General features: G+C 43.9%; 1 protein-coding gene across 3 annotated transcripts in view; it reads right to left on the reverse strand.

The window, feature by feature from the left end:
• zgc:92140 (DUF4612 domain-containing protein) overlaps positions 1–17,445 on the reverse strand; it is a 40,790-nt gene extending 23,345 nt beyond the window's left edge. Inside the window, exons 1-2 of one of the 3 annotated variants that reach the window (XM_036141323.1) lie at positions 16,951–17,445; positions 7–133 (exon numbers count right to left, since the gene is read on the reverse strand). In XM_036141323.1, coding sequence (XP_035997216.1) covers positions 7–97 — 91 coding nt within the window. In that variant the 5' untranslated portion in view covers positions 98–133; positions 16,951–17,445. Of the gene's footprint in view, positions 1–6; positions 134–4,903; positions 5,177–15,778; positions 16,278–16,950 lie in introns of those variants that run through there. The other 2 variants (XM_036141325.1, XM_036141324.1) reach the window with 2 other exon arrangements.
• Positions 17,446–18,963: the final 1,518 nt, after the last annotated feature.

Here is an 18,963-nt window from a genome sequence, read left to right on the forward strand (position 1 = left end):
ACTGACCAGAGTAGAGGTCTCCGTTGCTGAAGGCCTTGCCGCGTCCCTCCTCATCGCTGGGCACGGCCGACACCTGCTTGGCCGAGGTGCAGCCCATGGCCTCACTGTCTGAAACTTCTCATCGCACTCGCACCTGGCCGGGAAAGAGGAGCAGATCTTTACAATCACAATAAAAATACATATAAAAAGAAGGACTGGATCAGATTTGGCCAAACAAAGCATCCGTTTTCTATATGTTGGTTACATGTAGTTGAAATATTATGTTTACTTTATTTTCTGTGTGAAAAGACACTAAACCATTTTTTTTTTACCTCCGTGAGTAAATCTAACTAAGCATTTCCTGTTTAAGAGCAGTGATGATTACTAAAATGATTTTAGTTTGCCCAATTTGGGGGAATAATGAAACTAAATTTTAATTGACTATAATCAACATTTGAGGTATACATAGACTAATAAAATAGTATGCATTTAAACAACTTGTAAAAAAAAAAAAAAAAAAAAGATTGATATTGTCATGACTTTGTGAGATTATGACAGGCTAATTCACAGCATTCAAGTTAATTTGAGGTACGTATGCATCGCCTCAAACACAGAATTTCCTTGTGTAACGTCACTGGAATAATCACAATAAATCAGCCAGGATATTAAAAACGACTGTGGAGCTCCACATGTCTGATTCATCCTTGGTTAAAAAGTCCACATGCCTGAAGATGACACGTTAACTTGTTTAAAACATTATAGACCAGCGTAGAAGCCGAAACTTGGTTTAAGTTCATTCAGATCTGAGCGGTAATTTAAGTTTATTAAGATAAAAGTGACAAAACATTTTTGCAATTTTTCAAGCAGGTAAGACAATTTCATTATCTACAGTGAAAAAAAAAAAACTCCTGTGCTGAAAGGCCACTCAGAGGAAGAAGTCATTACTCCAAACGTTTATAAAAAGCCTGACTACAGTTTGCAAATGCACTCAGGAACAAAAGACAGTAATTTTTGGATAGATTTCCTGTCTGATGAAACTACAATTGACGTTTTTAGCTACATCGACCTTTATTACATTTGGATGTGAAAGAGGAAGCCTCAAAGCCGGAGGAAATCATTCCAGAAGTGAAGTACGACAATAGTGGCGTCATGATCTGTGAATGCTGAAGCTGCAGGAGGGACCGGTGCGCTTCACAAAACAGACAACAAGGGAGGACTTTATGTGGAAATACTGACACAACAGCACAAGATATTGAGCCAGGAGTTAAATCTTAAATCCAAAAACAGACGACCCTAAGTACAAAGTACTCATATCGAGTAAATAGAAATAATTCTGGTCATCCTAACTGACCAAAAAGAAAAGATAGTTTGATGTAATGTCAGCCAGTGAAAATATCTGATTTCTAACAGTATAAGCTGAGGAAACCTTTGCACAACATCGTTAACGCTGGTTTATGCTTCTCAACTTGAACACATGATGGTAATACCGTCTTCCCACCCAGCAGGAAAACTGACACAAAGCTGCGAGGATCCTTGTCAGTCAAAGGCGTCACACCATCGATGGGCTCCGTGTCAGTCACACCAGACATGACGGCGTCATTGTCAGACCCCTTCTGACTGCTGCCAACAAGAATCAGTGTGGCTCGAACATAACTGAGAGGAGGAGGTGTGTGTATTTTTTTTTTCTAAAAGGGAGACAAGGGTCAAGAAAAGGATGGGCAATAGAGTGAGGGAGGGAGGAAGAAATGGAGTGCAGAGCTTCAAACGCACCGCCTGCCCCTCCTTCCACCCTCGGAGTGTTTGAAGTTTACAGGGGAGGCGTTTATTCCTGTGTTCAGGCTACGGCCAGCCGGACCCGTCTTATCTAGCTACAAAGTGACAGGTGTACGCGGTGCAGAGTGCTGCAGACATCCCTGTTCTGAGACTAACCGAGCTTTAATTTGTTTTGGACGACTCGGATGAACGGCGTGAGGCTTTATCCGGCCAAAGACGGAAGCCCACACATGAAGCTTTCCTCGCTCTGGGCGTTCATCTCTGGAGCCCAAAGAGAGCTCGCATTAACGTCCTAAAAAGAGGCCCCAACCGGCGAGACTGAACCGTACCCAGGACACATGAAGGAGCTCATAGAGCCGCTGGTCCTGCCGTCACCTGTGGTGTTCCCAGGACACCTTTTACTACCGCTACGGCTCCGCTTTACATTTACCATCCTACAGCTACAGCCACGAGCTTTATACAGTCAGGGCCCCGGTGTCGTAAACAATCTCGTCAGGCAAACCCTCCTGGAGCCGAACGTGCAACACAAACAAAGATCCTGCACCGATCAAGACGAGGTGTGTCCAGCGAGTCATGATCTGTCACATATGGCTGCAGCACGGTGCAGCGGAGAGAGCTAGACCAGCGGCGGCTGACGACAGGAGGAACGAGACTCTCCTCACGTTGAAAATGTATTCACACCCCTGCCTTCAGTGATATGTTGAACCCACAAATATGAATGTACTTTAATCTGAAGTTTTGGTAAGACACCAACACAAAGCAGCACTGAATGGCGAAGTGTAAGGAAAAGGATGCATGGTTTTAACTTTTTCTTGTCGTTTTTACAATTAAAGATCTGAAAAGTGTGGCACGCATTTGCATCCTGCCCCCTTTGCTCAGACACCCACAAAAAAAAACGAAGGGAAGAAAGCGATCTAGACAAAATTACAGATAAATATGCCAATATTGTAGTTAAATAGTGTGATAACAATATCCACGCTTTAGTCTTTTTTTTTTTTTTTCCAGCATCACAGTGACACCATCACTCTCCCTGAGCTTTCTGATCTTGTTCACCAACATGTATATTAGATGCGGGCACAAAGGACAGCAAATCCAGTGATCAAATATACAGTTGAAACAGGAATTATAATGCAGGGCTTCTAAAATAATATAGCAAGCCAAATATTGCATCAAAACTGCCCGCTGCAGTTCAGACACTTCACTCGTTGATTTTGTGACGGTGACTGCTGTTCGATACGCGACGCTGCTCTAGATGAGACCGAGATTGGACATTTTTGGCTACATGCAAAAGGTTGTGCGACAAAAACAAAAAACAAATACTGCTCGTCAGCTTTAAACACATCATTTCCACAGTGGAACATGGTGTTGGCAGCATCATGCTGCGGGGATGTTTTTCTTCATCAGGGAAAAGGAAGGTGGACAGAGTTGACGGGAAGAAGAAGGAGGCGATTCGGGACAAAGTCCTGTTGGAGGCTGCAAAAAGACTTGAGACTGGGACGGTAATTAACCTGGGCAAACAAAACAGCATCATGATAGATACCCAGGTAACACACCAGACAAATTAGGGATAAAGCTGTGGAAAAGCACTATTAGGTTAAGACATTCCAAGCTCTGAATTTCTAGTTCAGCCCATCATCCGAATACAAAAAAGGAGCCAGGCTCATCTGCACACCTACATGGCCGTCTATCTAAACAGAAAAATAGCAGAGGGGCACCTGGTACGAGGTCCATAGATCCACCGTTCAGGCGGTAGATTCTGTTGACAGCTTTGGACTTCAAAAATGGAAGAGTGGCAAAAAGAAAGGCATCGTTGAACGAAAGCTACAGGAAATGCAGTTTGCCACAAATATTATTTCAAACACGTTGAAGCTAACACCTAACATTAAAAATAATAAATCACCTTTATCACAGCATGGCATGCCCACTGCCAAGCATGGTGGAGTCATGTGGTGACCATTTACCTGATGGTGCTAAAACACAGCAAACCTGAACTAAAACAGATGTAAATTAGCAACTATGCTATAATCTGGCTCATTTACAATCTGTACAAGAGTATATGATTGTTCATTAATGTGCACTGTCCTGATTAAATAAACAAATAAATAAATAAAATAAAAACATTAAAAAAAGGAGTCAGCAACTAGCAAATGGCATGTCTTCTTCTTCCAGCAAGACAACGACCCTGAATATTTAACCAGAGCTCCAACAGAATAGACGAGTGTTGATTGCAGGTTCTGGCCCCTCAGACCTTCTGGGTTCCCTTCGGCGGTAAAGATCGCGAGAGGAAAAGCCACTGTCATTGATTACCTTGGACTGCTTTGACCACACGGTCACGTCAAACATAGCATAACATATTCAGTTTGAGTGGCCTAGTCCAAGTCCAGTCCAACAGCAAATCTTGCAGCTCTTTATAACTTATGCTCAGATGACTGAGTTGAGCTATTTTGCTAGACATAAAGGGGCAAAAATGTGAAAAGCTAGTAGAGACATACCCCAAACGGACCTGGAGCTGTAGCTGCACCAAAGCTAGTACTACTACCTCTTTGGTCTGTCACATACAATGAAACACATTCAAATGTATTCGAAGCACTGCATTAGCGCTGCACTGAAGTAAATATTGGAGGAGCAGAAAAGCAGGAACTCCCTTTAGGAAAACCTCTGGGGAGGAGGTGCATTGAGAAATCTGCGCAGCCTTGACAGATCTGAAGTTTCATAAAGGGTCCTTGGTGTGTGGGCAGCCTCTGTTTGAAGGGCTTTGATTTGTGTGTATTGAAGCACCAAAATTGTGAATAGGAGCGGGGTAAAAATAGACCCGGCAGACCCAGAACTGTTGTTGTGCGGGGATAATGTTAGGCTTTGGGGATTCAGAAGCTGCTATTACTTAGAGTTAAAGCAAGCGGGCGGACTATTACACGGCAGAATACACCTATAAATACATAGCAGTGAGGTCTATAAAAAGGCAAAGGTCACAAAGTGTCTGAGGACCCAATCTTAATATTGAAGTAGTCAGAAATGCTTTTGCAAAGACTCACCCTGTCACCTCCTTAGGCTACGATAAAAACCCACTGCGAGACAGCAGAGGCGGAAGAAAGTGCACACATTTTAAAGCACAGCACAGATAGCTGGTCTGCCAGAGCAATGGAAGCCTCACCAGAATCAGCATATTCTAGTTCCCGACTCGTTTGCATCCACCCAGGGCTTTTTGCATGGGCTCTTAATTGTTCGACTGCAACTGGAATCGGCCTTCCGCGCTGAGATCGCCTCTCCATCAGGAGTCAGACCGCGGTGCGGCGTCTCCCCGGTGTTGATTTAACCCACAGGACAGCTGCACCGGGCCTCTCACAGCTCGCCTACACTCGTAAAAACTAAAGTGTGTCAATGGGGCAGGCTTAGTCCAGCGAGCGCATCAGCTGTCTCCATCTCCCCCCACACACACACACACACACACACACACAACACAACACACTGAGCCGACATGATCTGCTAAACAGGCTGCATGTGACAGGGATAAAACAGATCCTAGTGGCATCAGGACGAGCGCAAGTCGCTCCGCATGCTTCGCATTCGCGCTTTTCCCAAAAACAAAGCAGCGCCTTAATCTGCCGATGCCAGACAGGTCAGGTCGCAGCTCTTGCATCACTTTTATGACGAACCTTCCCTTTGCACAGAGCCCGCCGCCACCTCGTCGGACATTTCAAGCTTACGAAACGCAGAGCTCCGACTCGTTTTTAAAAAAGCACGTTAAATTGCGCGGCGGCGCCTCAAGACGCCGTAAAATGGAGATGAACTGGCAAACAGAAGCACCTGCCCACGCCTGCAAACTTTGAAAGCTGGGACGGGACGTGTTCCCAGGAAAGAAAGAAAGAAAGAAAGAAAAAAATTAAACACTTTACCAGGGAGTTTGTCAAAGAAGGAACTTAAAGATGAGGGGGGGTGGTGATGAGGGAGACGTACATGCTTGCACAAACATGCACTGTGCTCACAGGCTGAGAGGTGAGAAGGTTTCTCAAACGCCAGGGCTGAGCCAGAGGCAGAGCGATCAGCCTCAGAGCCTGAAAAACTGGATCAACAGACGTGAGAGAGTGAAAGAGAGAGAGAGGAGTCACGCAGATGCAAGTTTTGCTGAAACAGGTCTTTCTTTGGCTTTTTTTTTTTTTTTTTTTTTTTTTTTACTATCAGAGCCTCAGAGAAATGAGGAAGAGATGACTTTGGCTATGGAGAGAGATTCATAACTCCAGGGCAGGTCTCCATGAGAACCGACCTGTGACAGGGCTCTGATTAATTCACTGCTTTATCAAGCTGCTCTGTGTGTCTCCGCACTTCTCTAAAATAAACCCAAGTCAACTGGGCGGGTGTGAGCTCTACTCAAAAACAAGAAGTTTCCACAGCAGGAGAGGGTTTTTTTTTTGTTTTGTTTTTTTTGGCAAATTCACAGAACACACCGTTTAAAAAGTGACGTCCCTGAATGGGTTTTATATTTTTACTATGAAAAGATTTATAGATTTATTGCATTTAAAAATAAATAAATAGCAAAGATGCACTGAGAAATCACTTTCTGAACTGGTTTATTTATTTTCAGCTTCACTAGACTTTTATAACGTAGTTCTTAAAGAGAAATTGGAATTGAATCATAAACCACCTACAAATTTCTCAACTCGGGTTCTTCACAAAATATGCACCCTGCAGTCTGCAAACATTTTTATGCAAAAGGCCCAACAAACAAACAAACAAACAAACAAACAATTGTGAGACGAATTCTGTGTTTTTCCGTTTAACGGGTCAGTGTAGACACAGCTCCTGAATCCTGACATCCTGATGGCATGGATGCGAACGCATCCTGGATCACACAACGGGAACAACGACTCTTATCAACAGAGACGTATCACGGGTTCTGTTCAGACCTGGCACTAACAAGTGTCACCAGCTGACAGCTCAAAAAAGGCAATAAAATCTGTCCTGAACAATTTAAAAGCAAATAAACAGCGGGGCAACAAATCAGACCAGCACCAGGCCTGCTGATGTTCCGGTAAAGTCCAATTCTTTCCCGTTTTTGTAAGTGATTTACACAACTCTCTGTGGACTTGACTATGCAGCCTAAAATAAGTGATATGGGAGAAGTGAACTAGAATGATTTATGACTTCAAAGGAGCTGTGAACGTCCAGCGTAGTCAAACTCTCAGCTGGACAGGTAGTCGTATTAGTTTAACTATCCAGTGGCTTGTGCTCTGGCCGGGTGCTTATTTGTGTTGCACAACGTTCTCGCTTCCTCTAATGATAGCCACCGCTGCTGACGGCAAGTGCGGTCACCAAACCACAGTGATGGAGGAACAAGGGGTCAGACTAAAGAATGACAGTGCAGAAAAGATGACCAGCAGCTCCCAGGGAAGGTTGTCACCAGAAATACGGTCTCTGCTGAGCCGTCTTCTGAACAGTGTCTCTGTGTGAGGGCCAGCTCAGGTCTCGGGATCTGAGATTGTTCCTGGCCTGCTAACACAGACGCTGGTCTCCACCGCTGTCAGCCTCTTCTTTGATCTGAACGTAGCTTCCTCAGATGTGAAGAAAACCATGGTTTATTTTTGCGATGTGAGCCAAAGGCCTTTGTCTGCAAGCAAACATGTCCTCACAAAAACTGACGTGTGATGGCACAGTGTCGGTTAACGTATTCAGGTCAGTGGATAAAGGTTAGAAAACACTCCTAACTTCAGCCCAATCAGGCCTATAAAATCTGCTTTGACTCATCGGTCCACATCCCGACAGTCCCGACAACAGGCTTACAGGTTTAGCCTGTAAGTTGGGTCGAGATGAAGCAGACAGGGATCAGAGAGTCCTAGCGGTGCGCGTGGAAAAGCTTGGTGTGCGTATTTTAAAGCTGTGTAACAGTGATCCAGTGTGCTTTGCTTTCGGACGTTGGCGGGATGTTTTACACGCAGTCTGTATTTTGGAAGCTCATTGGAGAGTCTGGGTGCTTCTTCTCCACATTTATCAGGTCGGCCAGCTTTTTTTTTTTTCTGCGACTGAAGTATAGTTTTGTGGTGGGATGTAAACACCAGCCAGAATAAACGAGAACTTTCTCGGTTAATAAAAGGGTTTGCAGTTTATAAAACCCATGGGGGGACTGTACAACTTCTGCAACACGTTGACATCAGAAAATCAACGTTTATTTATGTAAAAGCGATTCCATCTCTTTTTTTTGTGTGACCATTTTCACCACAGAGACCTAGCACTGGGTGGAGCTTGTTGATGCTAGGACTTCTAGCTGCAGATGCAACCTTTGCTATAAGTGTTCAAGTCTAGTCTCAGGACATGCAATGTTATTACATTTCAAGCAATAAAATTTTAAGTCTTTTTTTTAAAAAAAAAGGAATTATTTGTTTACTTGAATTGCCTTTTTCATGTATTTCAAAACGTCCTAAACAAGCTTAAATAGTTAAATGAAATATCAGCAGAATGTGCCGATTTTTTATCTGACAACTTGATTAAAATCGGCTGGCTGGTTTCCTGGCATTTAGGCGTCGTTTATAAATATTCATTTACTGGCAAGGAGGAGTCAAGGTGAGCCTTTAAAACCAAGACCTCCGTCAATTGTCAAACATGGTGGTGGTAGCATAATGCTGTGGGTTTATTTGGAGTTTGAAACTTATTCCAAATGTTAAGTTCTATTATATCAATGACCCCAAAACAAAGATGGTTCTGGAAAGGATAAAGCAAGAACTTTGAGCTTTTGCATTGGCCCACCCAAAACACCCAGGTGGTTCTGGTAACCCCTCAATGATTACTATTCTGCCTATTTTCTGAATTCTGACAGCCACTTCTTCAAGTGGCATGTACCTGCATTAATCAGACAGGAAATGGTTTGGGAATGCCGGGACAGCTACCTCCAGGACTAAGAGCCTGCGTTAATGGTGCCCACTCTACCTCTAAGCCATGCGTCACCCTAACAATGTGTTGTTTATACAAAGCATTTATCTAACTTGTGTGAGATAAACTGTTTCTTATTTTACTCACTGTGTTAAATATCTGGTTTCAAATATATGTGTGAAGGAAAAAAATAGGCAGTGATAACTGTGTTTAAGTGCAGCAAAATAAGCTAATCCACATTTGTTTCAATCCAATTATGCATGCACTAAATCTGCAGTACCCCGTGAAGAAGTGCAGGGTTCACTTCTTCATCACAGTGCAACCTTTGTGGCAACATCAGCAATAAGTTCATATCCTCTTCTGTTGCACTGCGTCATACTTTTTGAAGCAGCTAGACCTCCAGTGCGCTGCACAGTTTCACGTACGTCTGTGCGGCTTTTCGCCGACAGAACAGTTCTTCAGCGCAACTTCAAGCCCAATGCGTCATAATATTTACTTTAACCAGGCAGCTAGCGCCTCACCTCTAATCTGGTTGTGGTTTTGGGCTCTCCGTCAGTCTGACAAGCCACACCAATGCAAACACGTAGAAAGGTTGCTCTTAAATGGAACGCTGTTGCTTAATGTGTGAATGCCTATTTTCTTTGCTTCATAAGAGTTCAGAGTTCCTACAGCGTTTGCTTTTTAAGTTGCAGTACCGATCAAAACTAGATGTTGAAGATCTTTCCTGAAGTTCAAGACATTTTCATACAAAACATTTTGTAGACTTTGAGTTTTAATATCCTTCTTTTTTCCCCCAAAACTAAACAAAGTTCTAGAGAATGCTTTCAACTCAGCTGTGAGGTCAGGTCAACTTTAGATCAGGTAAAATCTATAACAGAAATATCTGGACAGGATTATCCGGTTTTAAATGCAGATCCTTTAAATCACACCTTGTGGTCAATAACATCTTCATTCCCCCGAAATTTCAAATAATAGGAATCTCTTCGCCTTCTTTGGCTACCAAACACAATCCACTTCAAGCACCCTGGGAAACCAGAAATAGTGTTACAGGATGAGTGCTGCTGTGAATAACTCAACAGTTAAAATCAGTAAGTTGGACAAAAAGACGAGCTGTGATGTGGAATCTGAAAATGTAAAATCTATGTGTAAAAAAAAAAAAAAAAAAGGTATATTTTCACAGCAATTCTGTTTTTTGTCCTTTAGATACTCTAAGATCAAAAAAAGGTCTACACATTTGTTAGTTAAAATGTGTCCACACTTATTCATACATGGAAGATGATTACATCAGATTCCAGACTTTCCCATACACTCCAAAAAAGGGGAACTAAAACTATGTAAACTTTTCTTCAAATGAGTGCATCTGTCCTTGATTTGAGCAGCCAAGTCTAAATGATCTGCCAATTGAATCAGATTTTTGCACTTAAAACAGGAACAACTTATCTCCATTATCTTATTTCAAGTGCAGCATATCTAATTATCTTATTATAGGTGTAAAAACAGTCATTCCATTGGACAGATCATCTAATTTACCTGCTCAAATAAAGGACAAATACACTAATTTAAAGAAAACTTTACTTACTTTTAGTTCTGTTTTTGCAGTGTAGGAACCCTAAGAAGGGCACTTTTCACTCTTTCAGCTTTGATGACGATAATTAAGGTGCCTTTGAGGTAGGTGGCAAAGTGAAAGAGGCTGTTGGTTTAGAGCTCACATCTTCCAAGTGTCATAAAAAAGGCCTGAATCACATACAAATAAAAAGTTTTGACACAGCTTATCTTACCAATGCAGGTTTGATCCGGGGATAACGCGTCTCCGCTGAAGTGTTTCAGTTTACACGAGGAGACCCCGAAGGCATGCTGTCAGGCCTGTTTTGGTTCTCATGATAACATTTTCTGCTGCTTATTCACATTGTGACACAAGCAGAAGCAAGTCAGAGCATGACACGGTTAATAAACTTGTTTCGGTGAGAAAAACAAAATAAAAGCATTGTCTAAATAAAAACATCCTGCATGGCAAAGCTGCAAAAACTGCATTATGACCGCATGAAGAGACTCTTCCTAAACGTTCTCAGATTAGTGGCTGATTTTTATACTGACTGCTGTAATATATTTATTTATCAGTATGAGTGACTGATCGTCCCACCCCCCAATCACCACAGAGCGACAGCTGCAAGGCCGACAGAGTGGGCCGCACTCTGGCACAGCAGCTAACCACGCAAGGTCAACCTTGTTTACGTTTTCTTACCCAGATCCATCTGAGTCGCTAACAAACCGGCCCACGAGCTGCAAGAACGAGAGAATACCCGCATTAATATTCATTAGTAATTACAACGACTGGAGAAAACACATATCAGCCCGAGCGTAACCGGTGAGCGGCACGCTGCAGGATAGACTGTGTGGCAGCCGTCTCAGGCGCGAGTCTGTGGGCTGAAAAAATAAATAAATAAATAAATAAATAAAATGCAGGGAAAGAGCTCTGAAATGTTTGCCTGTTCCAGCCCTGCGCCGGGGAGCTGCGAACGAGCCTGTGTCTCACAGCTCAAAATGGCTGGTGTCATATCTAGCATGCTACTCTTTCCAGATGCAAACCGGCGCGTCTCATCTTACATGAACAAGGCACCCTTTAAAAGTCTAATAGCACTAAACGGTGGCTCGGTATTCCCGGCGATGGCACTCTCAGCGATCCCATCATAAGGGCTCAAACTCTGAATTTTTCTCATGTGGAAAGGCGGGCTGTTGAATGGTCAACCATGTGTGTGTGCAAAACCACTGATCTAAACATCTGTGCAGCATCTTTCCAACAGTAAAGCAGCGCGTTGGTTTTTGTGAACGCGCTTACTTACGTGCATTTTATTTTTGAAAGCACATGCAGTGACTCATGATATTGTCAATCATCGTGGTCTTAAACATTCTATGCAAGCATGAACAGGATGACATTTTTAAAACAGGCGTGGCGGGTTAACAGTTTAGATCAAGGAAAATGTTTGCTCCGGCATAACCAATGATTTAACCAGATATAAAGGGAAAAAGATTAAATATAGGAGAAAATGTTAGTATGGATGAAAGTTATGTTATGGCGATTGTACTGAAACAACAATTTCCCCCTGGGATTATTAAAGCGCGTATTTCTGATTCTGATGTTCAAACATAAGTACATAAGAAGGTGTCATATTGACTATATGCTCACAATATAAGTTAGAATTGTCCTGATCTGCATAAAACTATATATATATATATATATATATATATATATATATATATATATATATATATATATATATATATATATATATATATATATATATATATATATATATATATATATATATATAAACATGTTTTAGCCTCTGTTATTCATGCAACATAATGATCCAGCCATGCGACCAAACGCTGCATTTAAAACAGCTGCCCACCTCAGACTCTTTTCCCTTTTGCCCCATTCCATCCACAAACTTTGATGTATTTATTGGATTTTTATCTGATCGATCGACACAAAGTAGCGCATACCGTAATTGTAAAGTGGAAAGATAATTCATTTGTGTTTTACAAATGAAGGTATATTTGCATGCAGTGGAACCATCAATGAGTGGAAGTCTGTTAGGATATGCCTCTGCCTGCTTTACATCTGGAGACAAAAATGTACAATGGTTCTTTGCAATTCACCTCAAACTCATTCAGATTCAAATGAGAGCATCTGCGAACGCAAACTTTTTAACTCTGGACACAGACCCACAGTTGGATTTAGGTCTGGTCTGGACTTTGACTGGGCCATTTTAACACCTGAAAGAGCTTTGATCCGCTGCACGTTTGCGTCTGATGTCTCGCTGGAGGGAAAACCCTCTGGACCATTTTCAACACTTTCTTTGGTTCCATCCCATTTCCCAGGAAGAAAAGCTGTGGAGTTGAGAGGTCCGTGGTGGTACTATCCCACTACATGCACAGCTTGTATGTAGTCTGGAGGGTCACGTTGTCTGACCAGAGTATCTTCTCCCACGCCTGCCGTGTCTCCTCTCCAGTTCGGCTTGTGGCGGACTCTAAATATGACGACTTCTTGCCTTTTTCCAGCAGTGACTTTCCTCTTGCCCCTCTGCTTGCCCTTTCACCAGAGTCTCCCACCTGAGCTGTGGGTCTTCACAGCCTGGCCTGTGAGGTTAGTTTATAACCCAACCCGTCTTCTAACCCGTCTACAACTTTCCCCCCCCTGACCCGTCTCCTGGGCAGCTTGGGTCTTCATTATGTTTTTGTTTTTTTTGTTTTTGTTCACCAATGTCCTCTTTTCATTTAATACATTTAGAAAGCAATGTGACATTTTCTTTCCACTTCGCAATTAAGCCCTGCTCCGTGTTGCTACATTACATAAGGTCTAAACACAGCACAATGACGTTTGTGGTTGTAAAGTGCTGAAATGGGGAAAAGCTAGATATGAAGGAGGTGAACGCTCTACACAGAGCACCGAACACCTTCATTAAATGCGTCTTTTCGGTTGGATTCAAGACTCCTACCGTCACCCAAAAAACGTGCAGATTCTTAAATGGGGAAAAAATTATTTATAGTTTTCTTTAAATACCCGTCCTACTGACCAAGTTTGGCAGCTTGAAAGTATTTCTCCTATCTTCACATATCGATCACACAGTTAATCTAACAGTACTTTTAAGTAAAGCTTTAGGCCTCCTAGAGAGCTTATCATAGTGTAGACTTGCACACTTCCTTCTGTGTCCTTCTTATGCACCATGAAGAGTTAAAAAGATATTGTTACTTCAGTAGCACAAAAGGGGAAGGATGAATCAAAAGAAGCCACATAAAAATAAAAATAAAAAGGTTAAATCAATGCAGCACACCATCTCTTCTTCCAGCTGGGCTCTGAGCATAAACCGAAGAGTAAACACAATCGGGGGACGCACGGAGAGAGAGAGAGGCTGCGACAAACGCAAGCGCACCCGCGAAAGGCTGCGCCGCTGGTCCCTGCTGACATAAAAGGCGAGGAGTCAGAAAACAGACCCGGCAGAAACAAACCCCACAGCCACGCAGCGGCACGTCTGCTGCAGCGCGCTCAGGCACGTGGAAAACCCAAACACCACATCAAAAAAAAAAAAAAAAAAAAAAAAAACAACAACAGTGGGGCTGCACCTTTCACATTCGATGCAGCAACTTTTGCAGGCCTGACCGTTAGCGGGTCGGGTAGACGGCCCAGCAGTCCGCCGCTGCCCTCGGTCAAGCAGAACGCAGGGGGGGGGGGATCAGGTTGTGCTGGCCTTGTGCTTTTTGCATCGCTATATAGACCACATCGCCCCACCTGACAGCTAGAGGCTCTGCCTCATGTAGAGAGCACAGGGGCTGCAAGGCAAACACACACAGCATGTGAGAGACGCACATGGGAACTCCCTCCATCGCAGGGGACAAGAAGACTTCTTGGGTCACCAAAGAAACCCTCCGCCAAGCGTTGGGTGAAGAACCCGGCAGGGCCCAATGCTCATCTGAGCTGTTTTTCATCAGCTGAGGGTTGAGAGGGCACGGGGCGGATGATGGTGATGATTGAGCGACTGAGGAAAGAGAGGAGGAGGAGGAGGAGAAGGGAGGGCTGGGAATAGCTGCTCGTCGCGCCTCAGAGAAACGGAGCGAGGAGGAGTGAGACTTTTGGTGTTTTCTGTACGGTCACCAGATCAAAAAGCCATATGTGAGCAATAAGCAGGCACATAAACACCACGGCGAGCTGCAAAGACACGAAGGAAGGCAGACAGGGGCAGATGGATGGGAAATACAGCAGGGAGCCTTAAAACATCCGCGGATTACGTCTAACCTGCCATATAGGCTTCCACATTCCAGACTTTTCAAGACTCACATTTCCAGATTCCTCAAACTGTTTTTTTTTTTTAGATAATCACAGTATGTTCGCTGTGGATTTATGGCAGATATTTCTGCAAGAGTCGCGTTTTTAAACACGGAACCTGCAATGACCATCAGCTAAAGCGAAGGGTAGGTGGCAGGACGGATGGTTAGAGAGATGATTGGATGGATGGGTAGACCTGTGGAAAACAAATGGATGAACGGTAGATAAAACAGCTGGATGGATGGATACGCAGCCGGATGAATGGATACAACATTTAGACAGAGGGATGTGGAATAAAGGCTGGAATGCAAAACATCTTCCTCCCTCTACTGTATCTGCCTTATCCAGACCTGGAAACAGCCCCAGTCAAACTTCAGACATTTCCAGGCTGCGTAACAAGCTCTGCACTGTCCACATATATGAGCTGCACAGCTAACAACGACAGAAATACTTTAACGCAACTGATTTCCAGCTAAAACCTGCAGATACCGGTGACCGTATAGGTCACATTTAAAGGCAGACAGATCTGGAGCAGGCAGGGTACGTTTAAAAGAGATGTGATGTTGACAGCGCTCAGAGACCGACAGATGAAACATCGATAACTTGAAAGTTGGTCATACTTTAAAACGTATTCAAACATTTCTCCTACTTGTACCTGATGGTGTGTGTGATGGCACTTCTTCTGAGGTTTCTGGTATTCACAGCCTCAGAGCTGATTAACCAACAGGTTGGATTCAGACGCAAAGACAAACTACAGCTAAAGAAACTCGCTAGTTTTATGAGGAGGTGAACTAGTCAGACTTCCTTTCTTTCTTTCTTTCTTTTTTTTTAAGTAAAAAAATATTTCATCTACCTGCTTTATTTGATCTGAGCAGCAACCCGTCTATTATGTCACTTTACACCGACAACCGCCCTGTGATGATTGAGATTTCGAAGCACTCTGAAACCTCGGCTCGTTTTCATCCGAATTTACATATTTCTGTGTTGTTATTTGAGCCTTTATGGGAGTTGTCACAATTAATACAGAAAAGCAATAAAAAGGTCAAATCCATCTGGTATCCAATAAAACATGCCATGGTCAGGCTCCATGCAGGCACCTGCCTCTGGTGACATCACATTAAGGCATTAAGATAACTGATCGTAGCTTCTTTGACAACATCCATTTGTGTTTTGGTTTTTTTCCCCTCCATCGCTCTTCATCTTATTAATCAAATTCCTCTTTTAAACGGTGCTCCCTGGTGTTCTGTACGGCTACAGCAAAACATCTAAGCGGCGTCTGCGAGAACCCGGTTTGGACTGCAGGAAAGTCACTATATAAAGCCACGTGGTCTGGTGGATACGCACCAGGAGGAGGACTTTTAAGTCCCGGCGATGTCGGTCAGCGGTCAGGAAGAGAGTTCATTCAAGCAGGAGCCGAAACGCTTCCATAGCGGTTAAGGCTGGGAAGTTGGTCAAATCTGCTTGAAGCCGGGTCCACGGGGTCCAACTCTGGGTCAAACACTCAAGCTGAAGCCACTCGGCGTTGATATTTGTCAAAAGTCGCCTGACGGCCACGATGTTTACGTGCTCCAGCTCTTGTCCCTCCTGTGATGTCATCCACCCAAACACACCCAAAGCAGAATATAGAGGGGGTAAACGATTGGAAAACAAAGTATCCGACTGGATGGGATCTTTAATTCGTTGTCCTGTCACAGATCGAATCAGGACGACTAAAGACTTGCGGATGGTGGGCTAAGAATGTGGGGAGCCCCTCCACATGAAATCTGCTCAGGGTCTCATCCGAGCTTGGACCGGCTCTGCAGAAACGATCCACAAAGACCTGCAGCAGTTTGATATTCCACGCCAAAAAACCCACGGGTACGCTGTAAGTCACGGGTGGATAGGTGTGTGTGTGTGTGTGTGGGGGGGGGGGGGTGTCTGCGTGCAGGAGCAGCGGCATGCAGCCCCGTCCAGTCCCGGCGAGCAGCGGCGCGCTCGGGGCTGCGCCACGGCGAGACACTGGGTGCTTTGTTCCCCGCAGGGCAAGGCTGATCCGTGGGGAAGCAGGCTTCAACCCGTGTCCTCAGGAGTGATCGGCCTGCACAGGTCCCCCCCACCCCACTCCCCTCTGTCTGTCCTAAAACAGCCGGCCTCAGGGAGCGGCGGGACGGGGTGAGTGGAAAATTTGAACTGCGCTGAACCCAGCCTGTGTCCCCGGCAGCCCACTCACACACAGACGGCCCCACAGCACGTCTCACTTTCGCTTCTTCTGGTCTTCTAATTAAAGCGTGTAAAAAAAAAAAAAAAAAAAAAAATCACCATAAATACAAGAACCGCGGTTGTCTCGCAGAGCCCCACGGACGCAAACAAAAAAGAGAGAAACGCGAAAGCTCCGTGTGCGGGGAGGAAAAGCAGAGCGCCCGGATAATCACGGTCCACTCAGGAAACAGAGAGAAATCACACACAACGTGGCTCCGACCGGAGCACAAACTGCGCCTTAGGGAGACCGCCGGGAAGTAACCCGCGTTTGGACTTACTCAGAGGAACCGGTGTGGCTCGGTCCACTGGAGGAGCAGCCAGACAGCCAGCCGGGTCTGTCGCTCGGTCCTTCCGGGGCTGTGCGCCGGGGCGAGATCGGAGCTATGGAGACTGGGAAGCTGAGAGCTGAGAGGACTGAACGTAAACTGTGGCCTGCGTCATTTCACCAGGATGCCACTAATGCGCGGCGCGCAGCAATGCAGCCATCTTACCCCCACCGCCTCACCAATCACTGCCGGAGCCGAGCTGCTCGCAGCTTTCTGGAGCCAGCACCGACTGGGCTGAGGCTTGGATCACGTCCCTCTCATGATATGCGAGCGATCCGTGACTCCTTTTCCAGTCACGTTGGCCCAATGAAATAGTGCCAATTCAGGCAGAAATGACCCAAAGTTTTTTAAGGAAACTGCGACTCGTTTTTGCAGGAGTTTGCTTTTTTCTGTACCGGTTTTAAGGTTAACACACTTCTCCTAAAACCCTCATCGGTTCACATACAATCAAGTAGAAATAACCTTACAACCTGGAAATAATGAACTAAACATTTTCTCAAACATGTATGGAGGGCCAAACGTGCCAGACTTCAGTAATGCGTAAACCTTTGAATAAATATGTTCCTTTTATAATTCCACAGGGGGGAATTTGGTTTAAGTGTTGAACCCAACAATAACTACGTTTACATGGACAAAAGTAATCGGAATAAAGGGCCGATCGGAATAAAAAGGTGTCGTGTAAACAAGCCAATAGGAACATGGTGATCGGATTAAGCTCAATCGGAATGAAATTGTATTCTGAATGACAGGAGTGGTTTATGCCGATTGATAACCCGATTAACATGCATGTAAACACCTGTCGGGATCAAGTTATACCGAATGTGGCACACTGACCTGAGTGCAAATGTGCACCTGAGGTTAAGGTGACAGGAAACAAAACTGTCAGGACTACATCCTCCCATTCAAAATAATAAAAGAGTTCAAATTTGTTGTTTACTCAGTAATGTTTGAACCGTAATTAGGACCTGATGCACGTCCAGCCTGGGCGCTTGGAAGACAAACAAACTCATATATTGCTTTGTTTGCTATTTCTTGTTGTTTAGCGAAGACGGAAGTACGTCTTCTGTGGGTTTCTTTTAGGGGAATTTGATAACTGCGCATGTCAAAGTGGTTCTTTTCTGAATAAAGCCAGGAGCATATACACGCACTTTATGGTCGGATTATTTCATTGTGTGCCCATATGAACGATACAATCCGATTAATTAATCTCAATACATTATAATCTGATTTAGAAATTTTGTGCATATAAACATAGCTACTGACTGGCACACTGAGAGCAATCTGTGGTCAAGGCTCAGGGACTCAGAGCAGCAGACTAGGTTTTAAACCGGCGACCCTCCCTAACCACTAGGCCACCACTACCACTGATGTAAAGTGTTGTTCATTGGTTGATATAAAGAAACAAAGAATTTAATTAATACAACATTAAAAGAATACTTTTTTATGGCCCCTTGTTCAGCGATAACCTGGACAGCCAGATTAATAATGTGTGGCACTCTCGGTTCTGCACATCATAAATCTGGAGCTGCTACCATCAAATCCGTTCGGGGAAAGGAGGGACATGCAGCAGAACTCTCGGAGCTGATTGGGTGGAACGACACTTAGTGCCCGCCTACCAAAGGTCGGTTTTAGCCAGTCACAGTATTAATTAAAAACGGTAGCAGCAGGCGCCATAAGAAACCACAGTAAGGTAAGTTAATTTGGTGAATAAGAGCAACAAATCTTTATGACACATTAATATATATGTGTTCACATAAATTATATGTTTTATTTACAATTTTAACAAATTAACAATACACTGACGTATCCTATGGCCATGAAATAACAAAGGAAAGCGGAATTTTTATACATTCTTTGTTAAATTAAATAAGCACTTTGTTCATCTGTTTTCTAATTCAATATATGATTAGCAGATTGTTTGTTTTCCAAGTGTTAACAATTTAATTGTTTAATATTTAACTGTGG

The sequence above is a fragment of the Fundulus heteroclitus genome, chromosome 9 (genome assembly GCF_011125445.2).
Source record: "Fundulus heteroclitus isolate FHET01 chromosome 9, MU-UCD_Fhet_4.1, whole genome shotgun sequence".
NCBI lineage: Eukaryota > Metazoa > Chordata > Actinopteri > Cyprinodontiformes > Fundulidae > Fundulus > Fundulus heteroclitus.